The sequence below is a fragment of the Scyliorhinus canicula genome, chromosome 11 (genome assembly GCF_902713615.1).
Source record: "Scyliorhinus canicula chromosome 11, sScyCan1.1, whole genome shotgun sequence".
Classification (NCBI taxonomy): Eukaryota; Metazoa; Chordata; class Chondrichthyes; order Carcharhiniformes; family Scyliorhinidae; genus Scyliorhinus; species Scyliorhinus canicula.
This window is the reverse complement of record NC_052156.1, coordinates 121,292,515-121,312,492: the sequence shown is the minus strand read 5'-3', so window position 1 is coordinate 121,312,492 and position 19,978 is coordinate 121,292,515. Positions and strand designations below refer to the sequence as shown.

The 19,978-nt window shown below is 48.3% G+C and overlaps 1 protein-coding gene across 3 annotated transcripts in view; it reads right to left on the bottom strand.

Annotated features, from left to right (window-relative positions):
- Nucleotides 1-19,978, bottom strand: part of LOC119973666 (uncharacterized protein C12orf40-like) — a 196,699-nt gene that overhangs the window by 122,476 nt on the left and 54,245 nt on the right. For all 3 annotated transcript variants that reach the window (XM_038812050.1, XM_038812051.1, XM_038812052.1), the window contains exon 3: nucleotides 15,400-15,541. In XM_038812050.1, the coding sequence (XP_038667978.1) occupies nucleotides 15,400-15,541 (142 nt within the window). The remainder of the gene's footprint in view (nucleotides 1-15,399; nucleotides 15,542-19,978) is intronic.

Here is a 19,978-nt window from a genome sequence, read left to right as displayed (position 1 = left end):
GGCACCAGCAGGTTCCAAGCACACACACCCCTCCGGCCCGGCGCCACCTTCCCCTCACCCGGCGCTCCCAGCAGCAACCTCCCCAGTACAATTCGTCCTCCCACTGCCCATGCCCAAGGATGAATGAAGGGGATTTCGGCATGCTCCCGGAGTCACCGAAGATCAGACCAGCATCAGCATCGCCGCCACCACTGCGTCGCTCCCAGTGGCACATCAAGGCCGCGGACCGGTTAAACCTCTAACTGGACTTCAAAATACATTTTTTTTTCTCTCCAATATTTTAAATGTATAACTCATTTGTTGTATACAGTTCTCCACCACCCCCGCCGGACTCAATTTTAACAGGGGGTGAATGTGGTAAACCATTGTTGCGCCTATATTAGGTGATGTATGGTAGAATCTGTACTACAGGTACATCGGTAGACCTTGCCTGCTGGCTCCGCCCAGTAGGCGGAGTATAAATGTGTGTGTCCTCCATGCTGCAGCCATTTCGCCAGCTGCTATGGGAGGCCACACATCTTAGAGCAATAAAGCCTCAGTTGTATCCAACTCTCGTCTTTGTGCAATTGATCGTGCATCACCCTCTCTCAGCAGCTTCTTGAATATTCGAGCAACATACACACCGGCGTTCATTCCCTCGCTGCACTCCGGCAGTCCCACGATCCTCAGATTTTGCTTGCCAGACCGATTCTCCAGGTCCTCCACTTCCTCTTGCAGCCACCTCTGTTGATCACGCATCATCCCCATCTCCGCTGCCATCAAGGCAAGCTGCTCCTCGTGCTCCACCACCGTCTCCTCCATCTGCTGGATCGTCTGGCTCTGGGCCTACAGCCCCGTCTCCATGCAGTCGATCCCCGCCTTTATCAGGTCCACCACCCTCGCCAGGTCCTCCAAATTCTCCTTCCTCTGCTGGGTGAACTTCTCATTGAGGAAGCCCATCAGCTGCTCCGTCAACCATTAAGAGGGTAGGGCCAATCCCTGACCCTCTGCCATCTTCCCCTGTGTCACAGGCACTACTCTAGTTATCACCAACTGTTTCCTTCTTTTTCGGCCACTTCTGGTTCACAAATCCATCCACCGGCGGGACTCTCTCCTACAACCCCTCCTGCACCTTTCTAAATCAAAAAATCCACCCATTAGCCGGGGAAAAGGTCCGTATATTCCACCATGAGCAGGAGCCACTAAATGTGCAACCACTCACACCATGGCCGCCACCAGAAGGAAAAGGTAACATTTAAATACTTTTTAAATTAGATAATTTTTTAATTGCAATAAACTTATATATGTAAGAAATAGAAAAGACTTACAAAAAGTAGGCTTTTGTATCTTTTACCAGTTGCGCGAAAATCATTTTTTCATGGTTCAACTCTTCAATACAATAGAATGTTTCTCAGAGGTTCCGTCAGTACTCTTGAGGAGTCAAAGGATTGTGTGGCTGGAAAAGTTTGGAAAACCCTTTCCTAGCGGAAAGGCCCCAAGGATGAAGTTGTGAGTTGAGTTGTACAGTGGCAATAGAAAGGGTGGAAGAAGTGATGTAGCCTCCAATGTAGTTCATGGTGTAGGAGCTCATCCGTCAATTCCCTAATGCCTTCTCTGCTACCAGGTTATTCCATAAATCCCTGCAGTGCAGAAGAAGCCATTCAGAGCATCGAGTCTGCACCAATCCAATCCCCCAATACCTGCAACCCCGTAACCTAATCGACACATCCCTGGATACTAAGGGCCAATTTATCATGGCAAATCCACCTAACCTACACATCTTTGGAGTGTAGGCGGAAACCGGAGTACCCAGAGGAAACCCATGCAGACACAGGGAAAATGTGCAAACTCAACACAGTGACTCAAGGACAGAATTGAACCCACATCCCTGACACTCTGAGACAGCAATGTTAACCACTCTGCCAACGTGCCGCCCTCTTGTTGTTTCAGTTCTCCAATCTCCTGAGCGCCAAAGCAATGCAGTGTCTCTGGAGCAGCTTCTCTTCTAACAGGAATGAAAACCAAGGGGTAGGATCCAGTCTGTATGGCGCTAGTGGACAAAGCCCAATATGCTACTGGAGGAGAGCATCTCTCAAGAGGCAGTGTCGTTCATTGGCAAATTTGCTAGTGGCAGTGGAATAAGTGACACACTCATGTACAACCAAAATTAATTATCATACACTCGTCAGCAGCAAATGAGACGTCAACCAACACGAGAGGGTCACCCAAAGACTGGAGGAACAACAGTGTGCAGGATGATCTGGTGGCAGTGCAAGTATGGCAGCTAGCTGTAATCCTTCAATTGAGGCATCAATGTCAAACCAAATTGAGCTCATGGCATACGGATGACCAAGTCGCAGGTGGAGTACAGTAATAAGTTCTTCCAGATAATCACATGGAATGATAATGCATTACCTGGAGGGGCAAGAGGCTTATCATTCCAAATGGTGAGCAAATAATCTTGTGCAATTGCAGCAACACAAATATAGCATTTGACATAGTGTCATGGGAGTGTCCCTTCAAGAAATGTTTTTTGTCTTTTCACAGGGCTTTAGTGATGTCATTGTGTGGGTGGGGCTGGGCTGTGGCTCTGAGTATTTACTTTCACCTTGAGCTGGTTTGTGGCTCTGGGAGTTTTAACTTTCATTTTTTCACATTCGGCTACTAGAAGGATAAGAGGGAGAAGTATTTTGGCCTGTCTCTCAATTTTCAATTTTAAAGAGTCATTCCAAGGAAGAAAACCAATAGTTATATTTACCTACTGTTTTGGCAAAAGGGGCTTTTGATTTATGGGATCTTGTTATTAAATTGGAACAGTTAAGGGGGACTCATTAAGGGTTATAAATAAATAGATTACTGTAGCTGTGTGGGGTATTATGTATCTAGTTGATAAAAATTCTTGCACGTGTGTGTTTATACAAATGTTAACTAAATTCATAGAATAAAGATTTGTTTTTTTTAAATAAAAGCGCCGAAGATCTCTGTTGAATATCATCTGAAAGGCAGGCTCTTGTGCTCATCCTAGCCAAATTTGAGAAACAGTTGCAAGTCAGGTGAACTCCATGATATACTTAGGAGTTTTCCAAACCTTGTGTAGCCACCTGGGGTGGCCACTGCCCAACACAAAATGGAAGATTGCAAAGAATGCAGGGAAAATGGACATGTTGGAAAGCAAGCAGCTTGCAAGGCGATTTTGTATTGGGACAACTGCAGAAACCGGTTTTTACTGCTGCAGAGACCAGACAGCACTGTGAAAGAAAACCCGTTAACATACTAATGAGGCAATACCGGGCGAGTCCCAGATACAATGGACACAAGTTAAGCACAAATCGATACATTCTATGGAAGGCCAGACCCAGTGGCGCCAGAGAAGCCCAAAACAAAAGGTCCCAAGAACCGCCCCAGCAACCAAGGAACTGCCCTAGGATTGGGGGGTTCAAACATATCGATTGGGAAGAGACCCAATCGATTCCAAGCAGGTAAGGGAGTCCACCCAAAGGGGCGCGGACCCCCTGGGACCTATAAAAGAAAGGTCCCACACATGGTTCAGTCTCCTGTCTCTGGGCTCCTGTCTTCTACTACAGCCGTTGAGCAGCAGCCACCAACAAGTAAGTGCCTAACGACGACGACCGCTACCAGACATAGGCACTCCTGACACCCTTGGCAATTGATAGCAATCCGAAGTCTGCAGACCAGAGCAGAGCAAGAGGCCTTGTTCCCTGACCTTGCAATTCCTTCGAGATAAGTATTAGTTGTTTAGCAGTAGGAGTAAGTTTAATCCTTTAGCGTGTGTATGGGTAGTTATTATAATTGTATTATAATAAACTCTAGTTGTTTGGACTTACTAATTGGTGTACGGTTTTATTGCTTTGAACTTCACCTTGAAGCTTGTGGCGGTGTATTAACGGCACCTGGCGACTCCAGAGCTTAGAATGAGAAACAGAGCCAAGTGAGTGTTAAACACACTGACCCAGAACAATCAACACTTGGCCCATAACACATAGCAAAAGTTGATAAGCTTCTTTGAAGATCGAGTGCATTCCAGCAGATGGGCATATGTGTGATGAAGGAGGGGACATTAAGACTGCTGACCTGATGGTGAAAGGGAGTCAAATGGAGCCTTACACAATGTCATCAACAGATATCTGGTGAATAGTGGAATCTGAGGTGTGGTGCATGAAGGAATAGACTTGGCATATGAAGTCCTCATAGTCAAGTGCATTGCTGCTTGCACAATCCGAATGGATGCTCACGGTCCATCCACGAGTCGGATAGAGGCATGGTAGCAACTGATAGTGGAGAGGAAGGTAGAGATGCAGGGACTGGCAGGACATTCTCCCCTGCAGTTTCCCTGAGATTTGTTGTCTGTGAAATCCCAAGGATGATGCTTGGATTGCACAATATATGAGCTGAAGTGCTTGACAGAAGCCGCAAAATAGATAGAGATCCAGTTTTCAAGGCAACCAGGTGATTTGAAAGTTTGTTGTCACGGATCACATACAGGGTGGATGCAATGCTGTGCTTCTTAAAAGCACCATCTGTGAAGCAACCCAGAGTTGATCATCTAGACCAGGCTTTTTCAAAGTGGAGGTCGCGACCTGCAGGTGGGTCGCGGGCAGGTATAAAAAGGGTTGCGGCGCATCCTGAAATTAACATAGGTATCCCAACTAATGGGTAAGATCAGCAGGATTGCAAACAGAAAAGTTCCATGAAAATGGCTTAGGTGAGGTGAGATACAGGAGAACATATGGCCCAGGAGTAAGAAGCAGAGTGGACTGGCAGGTTGACCGACATCGCAAACAGATGGTTAGCTGAATTTGGAAGCATCACATGGACAATACTGAAGTCGAGTAACGGGACATTGGGTCGTTATCAATCAATCTGACTCTTCACTCAACTAAACTTAAATTGAGTAGCTTTTCGGGTTCATCCACCAAGATACTCAGTTCCCATTTCTATAGAGAATCAAGCACAGATCCTCGCATTAGAAGGAGCTTTTGGGAATTCCAGCAACAGGTTGGAGAGTTTACACATGAATTCTAGATGTGGGAGAGATAACAGGGTTTGGAAAAATCTGTCTTCTTTCTTTCTGGGTGTCGATCCTCACCCGCAGTAAAACTCATTGCATTTACCAGATTCAAGCACAGATCCTCGCATTAGAAGGAGCTTTTTGGAATTCCAGCACCAGTTTGGAGAGTTTACACATGAATTCTAGATGTGGGAGAGATAACAGGGTTTGGAGAAATCTGTCTTCTTTCTTTCTAGGTGTCGATCCTCACCTGCAGAAAAACTCATTGCATTTACCAGATTAAACCTGGCACAGAACAGTCACACTTGGACTCTTCCACAACAGCTACCGGGTGTGGGTTCACCTCCATATCTAGGCTAAGTGTAGTACTGCAGGGATGCTGCCCTACTAGAAATACCATTTTCCAGTTACCATGTTTCATGGAAGCTCTGCCTCTCATGTGGATGTAAATGATTCCATGGAACTACATCGAATAAAAGCAGGGAGTTATCTCTGATGTCCTCATTAACATTTATCCGTCAATCAACATCACAAAAACAGATATCTGGGACGGGGTTATCCGGCGCGTTCGCCCAGCGACCCGAGTATCCTGCCCGAGATCAATGGATTTTTCCATTGTCGGCTTCTTGCCCATGGTATTCTTGCGGCGGAAAAATCCAGCCCAACTTTCTCACATTGCTGTTGGGATTTTCTGTGCATAAATTGGCATCACAGCAGTGACTGTACTTCATTGGTTGCAAACTGCTTTCTGCTCATTTAGTTGTGAAGGTACTAGAAAAAACGTAAATCTTGTTTTTTGAATAATTCAAACATTGACATCAACCTCATGGCTCTCCTCTGCCCTTTGCACTTTGAATATATCTCTACTTTCATAGAGTCATGTAGTTTTGCAACACAGGAAGAGGCCCTTTGGCCCATCATGTCTGTGCCAGCGATCAAGATGTCCCGAAGGTCAGCAAGTTGGCAAAAGTGGGTGGGAAAAAAAGTTTGAAAAATACTGATCTAGACAGGTGAGAGTAATGGTTTCAGTGCATGAAAGAACAGATTGTGCCAAATAATAGCTTGTGCGGGGATCATCTGTCCACTCAGTCCTTACTATAGATTGCTGACTGGCCGAAACAACATCCAAAGGGGTTATATAAGACATCTGAAGAACTTTTAAAAGCACCTTGTAGGCGCCAATGAAAGATCTCATGACAGAAACCTCCAGTGGAGAGAAAATAGAGAGAGTGGCCAGGCGGTGTGAGCTAGCTTGTACTGTGCTCTTGCACCAAATCCATCCTAGGATAGTTGTAGTTGTAGGCAGTTGAGGTTTTACGGGCAGATAGACATAGATCACACCATGACAGAGCATGTAGTACAAACTGCCAGTTGGTTCTTTTGCAACCATCTCGATGAAAATCCCCTGGCCAGACCCTTGTTAACCTTGAGGGGCACACAGCACATGGAATCGTCTCACTTTTCATGGGCTAGAAAAGGGATGAGATTCATGAACATAGATGCTGGAGCATTCTACACTTCCACTCGGCATTTGGCTGGTCAGACACATAATTGGTTTCATAAACAGAGTGCCTGTAGGTATCACAATATCCAGGTTCTCCATAACCAGGCCTTCAAAGGCAAGGTTGTGATGGTCTCTCGACAGAGAAGTGTGTTCCACCAAATATGTGTAAATGCGATGAACCATCAGCCTTGTGAGCTAATTGGGATGAACTCCTAACGAGGCCAGAGTTTCATTGCTGTGGGGCCATGTTGCCAATGACTGCACTGTTGATGTTCACCTGAATATCATGGTGCTCCAAGAATGTATCTAAGTTGGATGACTGATAGATCTGTATGCAGAAAGCAGCTGATTCCAATGAGACAGCAACAGATTCCCATCCCCTTTGACGGGTGGCACAGTAGCACTGCGGTTAGCACTGTTACTTCATAGCGCCAGGATCCCAGGTTCGATTCCCTCTTGGGTCATTGTCTGCGCGGTGTCTGCACATTCTCCCCGTGTTTGCGTGAGTTTCTTCCTGGTGCTCCGGTTTCCTCCCACAATTCCCGAAAGACGTGCTGTTAGGTGAATTGGACATTCTGAATTCTCCCTCTGTTAACCCGAACAGGTGCCTGAGTGGGGTGACTCGGGGATTTTCACAGTAACTTCATTGCAATGTTAATGTAAGCCTACTTGTTACAATGATAAAGATGCTATTGTATTATAGATTATAAACAAGTATCCATAATGCTATCATTGTTGTCATCATCCAGATTAGCAGTTATTTTATGAGCTTTAGCCACAATCTGGCAGAAAATTGGATGTACTGGGAAAATGCTTATCTGGTCGGCCGTCTTGCTTAAATAATGGGAAAGGATTTACAGACCGGTCTTTTTAGACGAATGTGGAACAGTCCAGCATTCCTGGAAGGAAGAGGTTGCAGTGCAGAGAGCCTTGGCATTAGCAGGTGTGTGAATCTCACCTAACAGCAAATATAAGGCTTGGGTGATCTCTGGCTTGACGGACGCCAAGGTGCGTGATCTGAGGTTGGTGACATACCTCTACTTTAGTAAGTGTGGTAGACTAGGGTGAATGAGTTGTAACCAACATTGACGAACACTGTGCTTGTGTGTGGGGGCATCTTTTCATCCTCTTCAAGAGGTCGACCCTGATGACAGAGCTCCACCTTCCTACAAGGTGTTATTCTCAAAGAAGGCCATCAGATGTTGATGTGCATCCTCATGCTTCTCATCTGATTGCACTCATCTGAAGTCAGTTGGGTCTAAGAGATGGGCTGCCATGGCTGGGAAAACTTAATGTAGGTGGATGCTGTGCCATATTTAGGGGAGTGAAGTAGATGCTGTCACAGACAGGAGGGAGGTCAATTTAAATGGTCCTGCATTTCTTTGGACTGTGGGAGGAAACCGGACTACCCGGAGGAACCCCACGCAGACATGGGGAGGCAGTGTAAACTCCATACAGACAGTACCACGAGGCTGGAATTGAACCTGGGACCCTGGAGCTGTGAGGCAGCAGTGCTAACCACTGTGTACTGTGCCACCCATGAGTCAACTGGATTGTTCCTTCCACTGGGTGGTTAATAATAATAATAATAATAATAATCTTCAGACTGCCTTCTGTTTTTCGAGTGTGAGGCTGGCACAACTGTAGAAGGCACACAGAATGAGTCAGTTGGGAGGCTTGAGTTCCGAGGTTCCAGCAGTTGGCAGGTTTGATGAGGGTCTGCGGTTATAAAAGCCATCACAACCCAATGCCCAAGGGCCCGCTCCAGGTGGGAGGCCAGGCCCCGGCACGAGGGAACGGGAGTACTGGAGAGGGGAGAGGAGAAGCGGGACAGCAACCTCCGAGAGGGGAGCCACCGTGCTAGCAGGAAAGCTAGCGACGGGGGCGCGCAACAGAGCAGGGCCGCAGCGCACCCCCAACAGGGGGGAAGGCGCCAGGCAGGGGAGGGGGGGGATCACCCATCAAAGGTGGGAGAGCAAATGGGGACAGGAATGGGGGAGAGAGGGGCAATGGAGGGGTATACAGGGGAGGGGGGAAAAGGGATAGAGCGGGGGGGGGGGGGGGGGGGGGGGGGGGGCACTCGGGGGGCGAGAGACCAGGGAGGGGAAATGCAGGGACGAAGGGACAAAAGAGGCCAGAAAGGGAATAGGGCCACAAAGTGCCACGGACAAGGGCTCGAAACAGGGAACCGCTGCAAGCACCCACCCAGTACGGTCTGTGGGTGAAGGGGCCCCCCGGAGTGCAGGGGACTACCCGCGTGGCGGACACACAGTGGACGGCCATGGCGGGTGTCCCCGGGACAAGGGGGAACCCTGGAGCGCAGGGACCCGACCGCATGGGGAGAGCAGTGATAGTGGACATCCTGGACGGCCCCCTAACAAAGGGAAACCCCAGAGGGCAGGGGCGCGTCCACCGGACAAATATGGTTAACCCCACAGGAGCAAGGGGGCAGAAGCCCCCCACCAGAATAGTCACCTGGAACGTAAGGGGACTTAACGGCCCAGTGAAGAGATCTAGAGTCCTCACCCACCTTAGAAACATGAGGGCCGACATAGTCTTCCTCCAAGAGACGCACCTGAGGGAGCAGGACCAACTGCAGGTAAGAAAGGGCTGGGTGGGACAAACCTATTATTCCTGTTATGGGGCAAGGGCCAGGGGGGTGGCGATCCTGATTGGCAAGAGGACAATGTTTAGGGCGACAAAGACGGTTACGGACCCAGGGGGACGGTATGTCATGGTCAGCGGGGCCCTGGATGGGGCGCCGGTAGTTCTAGTTAACGTGTACGCGCCCAACTGGGACGACACGAGCTTCATCCAAAAGACCATGGCAGAAATCCCGGACATAGCGACGCACCGACTAATCATGGGGGGGGACTTCAACTGTGTACAGGACCCAAAGACGGACAGATCAAACCCCAGAACGGGGAAAACCTCAAACATGGCAAGGGAACTCAGTCACTATATGGAGCAGATGGGAGCAGTGGACCCCTGGAGATTCGCCCACCCGGGGGAGAAAGAATTCTCTTTCTTCTCCCCAGTACACAATGTGTACACCAGAATTGACTTCTTTGTGGTGGGGAAAACGGTGCTTCCAGGGATAGACAAGGTGGAATATTCCGCAATTGTGATATCAGACCACGCCCCACACTACATGGACGTGCGGCTGGAGACGGGAAGGGCCCAGCGCCCCACATGGAGGCTGGACGGTGCCTTACTAGCTGACAAGGCCTTCAGCGAAAGGATAGCGCGGGCCATAGCGGAATACACGGAGAACAACCAAAACGGGGAGGTCTCATCCTCCACGTTCTGGGAAGCGCTTAAGGCCGTACTAAGAGGGGAAATCATTGCCTACAAAGCGCAAAGAGATAGGGAGGAAAGGGTGGCTAGGCAGAAGCTGGTCGACTCCATACTGGAGGTAGACCGTAAATACTCCGAGGCCCCGACCGTAGAGCTCCTGGCGGAGAGAAAAGAATTACAAAGGAACTTTGACCTGCTCTCCACCAGGAAAGCAGTACACCAACTCCGCCAGGCACGCGGGGCCCTGTACGAACACGGAGACAAAGCCAGCCGCCTGTTGGCACACCAGCTGAGAAAGCAGGCAGCCAGCAGGGAAATTGCGCAAATCAGAGGTACCAGAGGCACGTGGGAAACAGAACCAGAGAGGATTAACGAAACCTTCAAGGCCTTCTACCAAGAGCTATACACCTCGGAGCCCCCAACGGGGAAGGCTGGGATGAACCGGTTTCTTGATGGACTGGACATACCAGTCGTGGGAGAGGGCAGAAAACGGGATCTGGAAGCACCACTAGCACTGGGAGAGATCATGGAGAGCATTAGCTCCATGCAGACGGGGAAGGCGCCGGGACCGGACGGATTCCCGGCGGACTTCTACAAAAAATTCGCGACAGCGCTGGCCCCGCACCTGCGGGAGATGTTCACAGACTCGCTAGCTAGGGGCACACTGCCACCCACGTTAGCACAGGCCTCAATCTCGCTGATACCTAAGAAAGACAAAGACCCAACGGAATGTGGGTCATACAGACCCATATCTCTGCTGAACGCAGACGCCAAAATACTGGCCAAAATCCTAGCCAAAAGGCTAGAAGACTGTGTACCTGAGGTGGTCACAGAGGACCAGACGGGCTTCGTCAAAGGTAGACAGCTTACCGCGAACATCAGGCGCCTGCTGAACGTGATAATGACCCCCTCCGGGGAGAGAACACAAGAGGTGATCGTCTCCCTGGACGCAGAAAAGGCCTTTGACAGAGTCGAATGGAAATACCTCATAGAGGTACTGGAGCGGTTCGGGCTTGGAACAGGGTTCACCGCTTGGGTAAAGCTCCTATACAACGCTCCCATGGCGAGTGTACGGACCAACAATACCAACTCCCAATACTTCCAGCTGCACAGGGGCACCAGACAAGGATGCCCACTGTCCCCGCTGCTGTTCGCACTAGCAATCGAACCGCTAGCAATCGCGCTCAGGGCAGCAAAAAATTGGAGGGGGATCCGAAGGGGAGGTAGAGAGCACAGAGTCTCACTCTATGCGGATGATCTGCTCCTCTATATCTCGGACCCACAAAGCAGCATGGACGGAATCATAGCGCTCCTGAAAGAGTTTGGAGCCTTCTCGGGCTACAAACTCAACATGAGCAAAAGTGAGATCTTCCCAGTACACCCGCAAGGGGGGGGGGGGGGGGGCAGCACTAAAGGGCCTGCCGTTCAAACAAGCCCGAAATAAATTCCGCTACCTGGGGATCCAAATAGCCCATGACTGGAAAGGGATCCACAAATGGAACCTCACCAGCCTGACGGAGGAAGTTAAAAAGGACCTGCAAAGATGGAACACACTCCCGCTCCCCCTCGCGGGGAGAGTCCAGACGATCAAAATGAACGTACTGCCCAGGTTCCTTTTCCTGTTTAGATCCATTCCGATCTACATCCCCAAGGCCTTTTTCAAAGCGCTGGACAAACATATCATGGCGTTCGTATGGGGGGGTAAAAATGCTAGGATCCCAAAGAAGGTCATACAAAAAACAAAATCCAGGGGGGGGCTAGCCCTCCCGAATCTACAATTCTACCACTGGGCGGCAACAGCCGAGCGAGTAAGGGGATGGATCCAGGAGCCAGAAGCCGAGTGGGTGCGTGCGGAGGAGGCCTCCTGCATGGGAACCTCCCTCCGGGCCCTCGCCACGGCAGCACTCCCATCCCCACCCAAAAAACACTCCACCAGCCCAGTGGTGACAGCCACCCTCCAATCCTGGAACCAACTGCGGCAGCAATTTGGCCTGTACAAAATGTCGGACAAGGCTCCCATCTGCAACAACCATAGGTTCAAACCAGCACTGACCGACGCCACCTTCAAAAGGTGGAGGCAGGACGGGGGGACACTGACAGTCAGGGACCTATACACGGACGACAGGATCGCAACACTGGACGAACTGACAGAGAAATTTCAGCTAGCTGGGGGGAACGAGCTACGGTACCTGCAGCTCAAAAACTTCCTACGAAAGGAGACAAGGACGTACCCACAACCGCCACGACAGACACTATTGGAAGACCTACTGGACGCAAGTATCCTAGAGAAAGGGAACTGTAGTGACATGTATGACCGACTGGTAGACAGGGACGACACCGTACTGGACGCAACAAGAAGGAAATGGGAGGACGACCTGGGGATGGAGATAGGGTGGGGACTCTGGAGCGAAGCACTGCATAGGGTCAACTCCACCTCCACGTGCGCAAGGCTCAGCCTGACGCAACTAAAAGTGGTACATAGAGCCCACTTAACGAGAAACCGTATGAGTAGGTTCTTCCCGGAGGTGGAGGACAAATGTGAGCGGTGCCAGAGAGGCCCGGCCAACCACGCCCACATATTCTGGTCTTGCCCCAGACTTGTGGAGTACTGGACAGCCTTCTTCGAGGCTATGTCCAAAGTGGTGGGGGTGAGGGTGGAGCCATGCCCGATAGTGGCGGTCTTCGGGGTTTCAGACCAGCCAGATCTATTCCTGGGGAGGAGGGCGGACGCCCTTGCCTTTGCCTCCCTGATTGCCCGCCGTAGAATCCTGTTTGGCTGGCGGTCAGCAGCACCACCCAGAGCTGCTGACTGGCTGTCCGACCTCTCGGAATCTCTCCAAATGGAGAAAATCAAATTCGCCATCCGAGGGTCGGACGACGGCTTCCACAGAACGTGGGAGCCATTCATGCAACTGTTCCGGGACCTGTTTGTGGCCAACGTACATGAGGAAGAATAGTCGGGTGGCCAAGAACCAGGGGAAAATGGGCGGGAATCGGGGGAAGGTAGCCGGGGGAGGGAGGGGGGGGGGGGGGGGGGGGGGCTACGGGCTCGGTATGGGGGTTTGATGGCAAGCCAAGGCCCAAAACCAAACTATAAATAAATGCCTATAAACATGTGCCTCGGCCATATTGGGGAATGTAAAATATGTATGCTGGCTAAAGGGGGCGGCCACAATTATTGTTATGAAGATGCTTACCTGTAAATATTCATGTTAAATTTTTGTGTTTTCCTTTTTTTTTTCTCTCTCTCTCTAATAACTTGTAATTTGTCATATATAAAATATGAAAACTCAATAAAAAAAACATTTATAAAAAAAATAAAAGCCATCAACAGCCCCCTTCCATAAAAGCCATCAACTGCTCCATCTCAGGCTTTCCACCTTGCACCAGCCATTCCCCCTCTGCCATCCTTACACTGGCTGCAGCGCCACAGGTTTCTTCCAACTCTTTGACCAGTTCTCTCACCGTCTTCTACCAGGTTTGGTAACCAGCGGACCTATCACTCCCGGGGGAAACTACTCCTCCGATCTTCAACTACAGCTTTCCTTCAAAATTACACCCAATAACGGGTAAAAAGAGCTCTTTCCTATGGCTTCGAGCAGGAGCTGCTCTGTGTGCGACCATTCACATCATGGCCACCACCAGAAGTCGACTTCCATTTCAAGGGGTCTTTACCCTCAAGGCAATTTCAATCGGAGCAATCTTATTCAATTTGACAGCATTCAACCGGTGCTTTGTATGCTCTTCTTCAGAGCTCTTCTCTACCATGTTCAGTGAACAGATGCTGATTTTTGTTTTGCATTGACAGGTTTTGCCTTGTGCAGCAATGTGCTTGAATGTGTCCCCTTTGGTTGCACAGAAGGACACAAACACCCAACATGACAGATCTTCTGATGGTGATCCTCCCCACAACGCTAGCACTCCGCCTCAGATTCGGTTTGACGCCCCGATTCGTTCCCATTTTGTGGGTTCTGGTCCTGCCTGAGGACCATGCCTGGTTCAGAGCTGAATCTGTTGATCCCGCCGCAGACTTTGTGGCCGTACCGCCCCATACTAGTTAACCTCCCCTTCAGCCATGATTTACAGTTCAGTGGCACCTTTCATGGCACACTCCGTTGCCTGAGCTATCTCGATCACTTTTTCCAATGTAATTGTTATCTCTGCCAGAGGCTTCTTCTGGATATCAACATCACAGATCCCACAAACTAGCTGGTCGCACAATATGTCACGCAGCACAATCCCAAACTCACAGTACTCAGCAAGCTGGAGAAGCTTGGCTATGAAGGCTGAGGCCGATTCTTTGGTGGTCCCTCAATGCAGAGTTAAACTTATAACATTTCCGGATAACTGAGGGCTTTGGGGTGTAATGTTCTTTAACCAATTTGACTATCGGGTCAATGGTCTTCGAGACAGGTGCTTCCAGGAATGTGGGATCCCTAATCAAATTATACGTTTGGGGCCCGCAAACCGTCAAAAATACCACCTTCTGCTTGTCCTCGCCTGTTATCTGGTTCATGACAAAGAAGAACTGGAGCCATTCCATTTACTCACTCCATGAGTCAACCCCTTGGCCGACTGAATCTAGTTTCCCAATGATAGATATTTCCACTCACGGTTTAAATGATTTCTTCTCTGATTTCTCAACTGTTCCTGCCTTCCCCCCGACTCTAAATTCATGAAGACTGTTCGCTCCAATCTAAAACATTTACCTCGTCGCCAATGTGTTGACTCAAGACAAACACTGGAGGCTTCCAGTCGTAAATAAAGGGAGTTTATTGATGAAAGGCAACATGCCAGTTTAACATGACAGTGTGACTGTGCAACTTCCTGTCATGTTCAGTGGTTGATGGAAGTAACAAAAATGCAAATCAGGGGGAGCTAGTTTAGTGTGCAAGACAAAAAGTAAATGAAGAATATCTTGATAGGATCAAATGAAAAAAGTTGGAAGGAACATCCTATAGGGCATAAAATGTTGGTCTAAATCTGTTTGGCAACCTGTCGGGCCAAACAGCTTGCTTCTGAAAAATGAAAATCGCTTATTGTCACAAGTAGGCTTCAATGAAGTTACTGTGAAAAGCCCCTAGTCGCCACATTCCGGCGCCTGTCCAGGGAGGCTGGTACGGGAATCGAACCGTGCTGCTGGCCTGCTTGGTCTGCTTTAAAAGCCAGAGATTTAACTCAGTGAGCTAAACCAGCCCCTAAATGAAAATCGCTTATTGTCACAAGTAGACTTCAATGAAGTTACTGTGAAAAGCCCCTAGTCGCCACATTCCGGCGCCTGTTCGGGGAGGCTGTTACGGGAATTGAACCGTGCTGCTGGCCTGCTTTCAAAGCCAGCGATTTAGCCCAGTGTGCTAAACAGCCCCTGTGTTGTAAGGTTCAATCTAATCTATTCTAAAATGTTGCCTGAGAATGAAGCATATTTTCTTAACTGTAATTCAGGTTTTTAAAAAGTTTGTTTTGGTTAATCAGTAAATATTTGTCCTAAATTGCAAATACATAGCATAAAAGCTTAAGGAAATTAATTGTATCTTTCTTATTCATTGGACAGATATCTCATTTGTGGAAAGTAAAGAGTAACTTTTCTTACCCGTAGGTTCCTTCTTTGCAGCTATTCGGTTAACAATATGGAGTGTAAGGAGATCCCAGCTGACCGAAGAATTCTGTTGAGGTGACAATGGTGACCCTAACAGTTTAAATTTGGATTTAAGCTTCCTCTTCTCAAAAAACTCCTTTAAAAGATATTAAAAGATAATCAATATAAAATACTAAACAAACATAAAAACTGTTTTTCTAATATAATATACCACAACATGTTGATTTTCTGAAAAATTGTGGGATGAAATTACACAAACTAGGATTATATTCCTGAAATTGAGAAAATTAAGGACCGACTAGATCAAAATTTTTGATATTATAGGAAACTGATAGAGTAGATATGTTATTTCCATTGGCTGGGGATTCTAGGGCTGGGGACATAGTCTTTAAAAATTAGAGTCTGTCATTTCAAGGATGCAGTTCAAAGGATGTACATTTGTACACACAAGAGTAAGAGTTTGGAAGACCCTTCCATTGATGGCAATTAATGCTAGGTAAATTGTTAATTTTTAAATATGAGACTTATACCTTTGGCTTTCAAAAGCCTCAAGGAAATTGGTAGGAGCAGGTATTTAGAATAGGTCATGGATCAGCCACAATCTCATTGATTGGAAGAACCTGATTGAGGGAGTAAATTGCATAATCATGTTGCTATGCTTTGTTTTATTTGTTCCAGCAATATGAGTATCACTGGCAAGCTCAGCATTTATTGCCTATCCCTAATTTCTCTTGAGAAACTGGTGGTAAGCCACCATCTTGAATCACTGCAGTCCATGTGAAAGAAGTTCCAGCTTTTTGACCCAGCAACAGTGAAGGCAAAATTGTATAGTTCCAATCAGGCTGATGTATGACTTGGAGGGAAACATGAGAATAGTGGTGTTTCAATATATTTGCTTTTCTTGTCTTTCCAGGTGGTAATGGTTGCTGGTTTAAAAGGTGCTGTTCAAGGATGCTTCGCACGTTATTGCACTGCATCTTGTAGATACTGCTGTCACTGTGCACCAGTAATGGAGAGAATGAAAGTTTAATGTGGTGGATGAGGTACTGATCAAGTGGGGTGCTTTATCCTGGATGGAGTTAAACTTCTTAAGTGTTGAAGCTGTTTGCATTCAGAAAGGTGGAGAGTATTCTATCACTCTCCTGACTTGTGCCTTGTAGATGGTAGACAGGTTTACATTCTCGGGGGTGAGATACTCTCCTCAGAATTTCCAACCTCTGCCCTGCTCTTGTGGTCACAGTTTTTATATGGCAGGTCTAGTACTTTTCTGGTAATCCCCAAGATAGTGATGAGGAGGTGGGGGTTTAATGAAGATGACTAAATCCTCTCTTGTTGGTCCATTCTTATAGTTTTTAAATTATGATTGGATGCTGCTTTTGCTACTTTTTGATTAAGTTCCTGCCCATGCAATAGTGAAGTTATTGATTTAAGGGTATGAAATTTAAGCCACTCAGCTGCGATATACTGACATGTACAAACATGCGATGCAAAAACTGTGACAAGATGACTACATTTGGATTCTATCAAACACAATGAGGTTTATTAAGAGGTGCGCACATACAATCTAAGGTGGAGAATGGCAAAGCCTGCCTAAACACTCTGATATCACTGTACATGATATGATGCTTTATCAGCAGGGTGTATTCTCTGATATATAACACCCCTCCGCCTTAACCTGCAATGACAACGATTCACATTTGTACAACATATCGACTTATGCATTATTTCTATGCATATCTACAATTCAACAAGACATTCTCTGTGATGGAAATCTATTCCGTATTGGTTGAATTTGGCGTTCTGGGACATGGCTACTTAAGACCTTGGAAGTGTTCTCTGTCCCTCAGTAGATGGTGCTACCTGGGTAGTTACTCCAGTATCTGTCACTATAGGTAGTGTAAAGTCCTTAGAAACTGAATCTGGCAAGCGTGGTGACGCATGGGAGGCGGTCGGAAGACTTTCGGCTGTCCCGGGGAACGAGTCATGGGAGCCCCTTGTCTCCCCTGCTCTTCGCGTTAGCGATTGAGCCCTTGGCCATGGCACTGAGGGACTCAAAGAACTGGAGGGGGATTGTGAGGGGGGGGGGGAGGGGCACCAATTGTCGCTGTACGCAGATGATTTACTGCTGTACATTGCGGATCCGGCGGGGGGGATGCCAGAGGTGCTGAAGATACTTGGGGAGTTTGGGGATTTTTCGGGCTATAAGCTCAACGTGGGGAAGAGTGAGCTGTTCGTGCTGCACCCGGCCGGGGGACCAGGAGAGGGAGATAGGAGAGCTGCCGTTGAAGAGGGTGATGAGGAGCTTTAGATATCTTGGGGTCCAGATAGCTAGGAGCTGAGGGGCCCTGCATAGGCTAAATATTTCGAGGTTGGTGGAACAGATGGAGGAGGAGTTTAGGAGGTGGGACGCGTTGCCACTCTCTTTGGCAAGTAGGGTCCAGTCTGTTAAGATGACGGTGCTCCCGAGGTTCTTGTTTCTCCTCCAGTTGATCCTGAAGGCTTTTTTTAGGAGGGTTAACAGGAGTATTCTGGGGTTCGTGTGGGCGCGCAAGACCCCGAGGGTGAGGAGGGTATTCCTACAACGGGGCAGGGAGGTAGGTGGGCTGGCGTTCCCCAACTTGTGTGGATACTACTGGGCTGCAAATGTGACAATGATCCGTAGGTGGGTGATGGAGGGGGAGGGTGCCGCATGGAAGAGGATGGAGAAGGCGTCCTGTGTCGGTACAAGGGTCCTTCCGGCGGTGGCAGCCCTTTCTCGATTTTCTGGCGGAGGGTTAGAGGGTGTTAGGGATCTGTTGAGGGGGGTTGTTTTTGCGACTGTTTGTTTGCTACTTTCTTGTTTTTTTCTGTATTATTATTAATTTATTGCTTTGTATGGGGGGGTTGTTCTTTCTGTTTATTTTTATACTCTTTATTTTATTGTTTTTTTTATAAATTTAGATTATCCAATTATTTTTTCCAATTAAGGGGGCAATTGAGTGCTGAGCTTGTGGCATTTGAGTGCTACAGTGAGAGTTTGGTGACTGAGGGAGTATAAGGGTTATTTAAAGTCTAGTATTTCTTTTATTTAGTTAATTAACTTAAAAGTTGCTGTTTGGTCTATAAGAAGGTGAATTTTGAATCAGCTTTAAACAAGGTTCTACTTGGACTTACTTGCAGCTGGAGCTTGTTAATTAGTTAATTGCATTAGGCCAGTTTTTAGAAGCTAGAGTCACAGTATAAATAGGGGCTAGATACAGTGCAGACTTTGTTTGCACTGAGTGCTGAGCTTGTGGCATTTAAGTGCTACAGTGAGAGTTTGGTGACTGAGGGAGTTAGGTGAGGAGGGAGTAAGGTACTCCTTTCATTTAATTTCCTATATTTATCAAAGAGCGTGAAGGGAACCAGGAGTTTAGAGTACAGCTGACTGGGAGCAGAGCCGGAGGGCGGAGGTCCAGTTGGTCCACAGGGCAGCTAATTCTGTAAAGTAAGAGGGGATGGAGGCTAGGGCAGTTGCATGCTCCTCCTGTAGGATGTGGGTGGTGAGGGATACCACTGGTGTCCCCGCTGACTATACCTGCGGGAAGTGCACCCAACTCCAGCTCCTCAGAGACCGTGTTAAGGTACTGGAGCTGGAGCTGGATGAACTTCGGATCATCCGGGAGGCAGAGGGGGTCATAGAGAAGAGTTACAGGGAGGTAGCCACACCAAAGGTACTGGACAAGAGTAGCTGGGTTACAGTCAGGGGAAAGAAAACTAACAGGCAGACAGTGCAGGGATCCCTCGTGGCCATTCCCCTTCAAAACAAGTATACCGTTTTGGATGCTGTTGGGGGGGATGACCTACCAGGGGAAGGCCCCAGCGGCCAGGTCTCTGGCACTGAGTCGGCTCTGGGGCTCAGAAGGGAAGGGGGGAGCATAGAAAAGCAATAGTAAAAGGAGATTCAATGGTTAGGGGAATAGATAGGAGATTCTGTGGTCGCGAGCGAGACTCCCGAAAGGTATGTTGCCTCCCGGGTGCCAGGGCCAGGGATGTCTCTGATCGTGTCTTCAGGATCCTGAAGGGGGAGGGTGAGCAGCCAGAAGTCGTGGTGCACATTGGTACCAACGATGTAGGTAGGAAAAAGGGTGTGGAGGTAATAAACAAGTTTAGGGAGTTAGGCTGGAAGTTAAGGGCCAGGACAGACAGAGTTGTCATCTCTGGTTTGTTGCCGGTGCCACGTGATAGCGAGGCTAGGAATAGGGAGAGAGTGCAGTTGAACACGTGGCTGCAGGAATGGTGTAGGAGGGAGGGCTTCAGGTATTTGGATAATTGGAGCGCATTCTGGGGAAGGTGGGACCTGTACAAGCAGGACGGGTTGCATCTGAACCAGAGGGGCACCAATATCCTGGGGGGGAGGTTTTCTAGTACTCTTCGGGAGGGTTTAAACTAATTTGGCGGGGGAATGGGAACCGGATCTGTAGTCCAGCAACTAAGGTAGACGATAGTCAGGACGCCAAAGCACGTAGTGATGCAGTGGGGAAGGTAACAATGACAAAGGAGAGTACTTGCAGGCAAGGAGATGGGTTGAAGTGTGTATACTTTAATGCAAGAA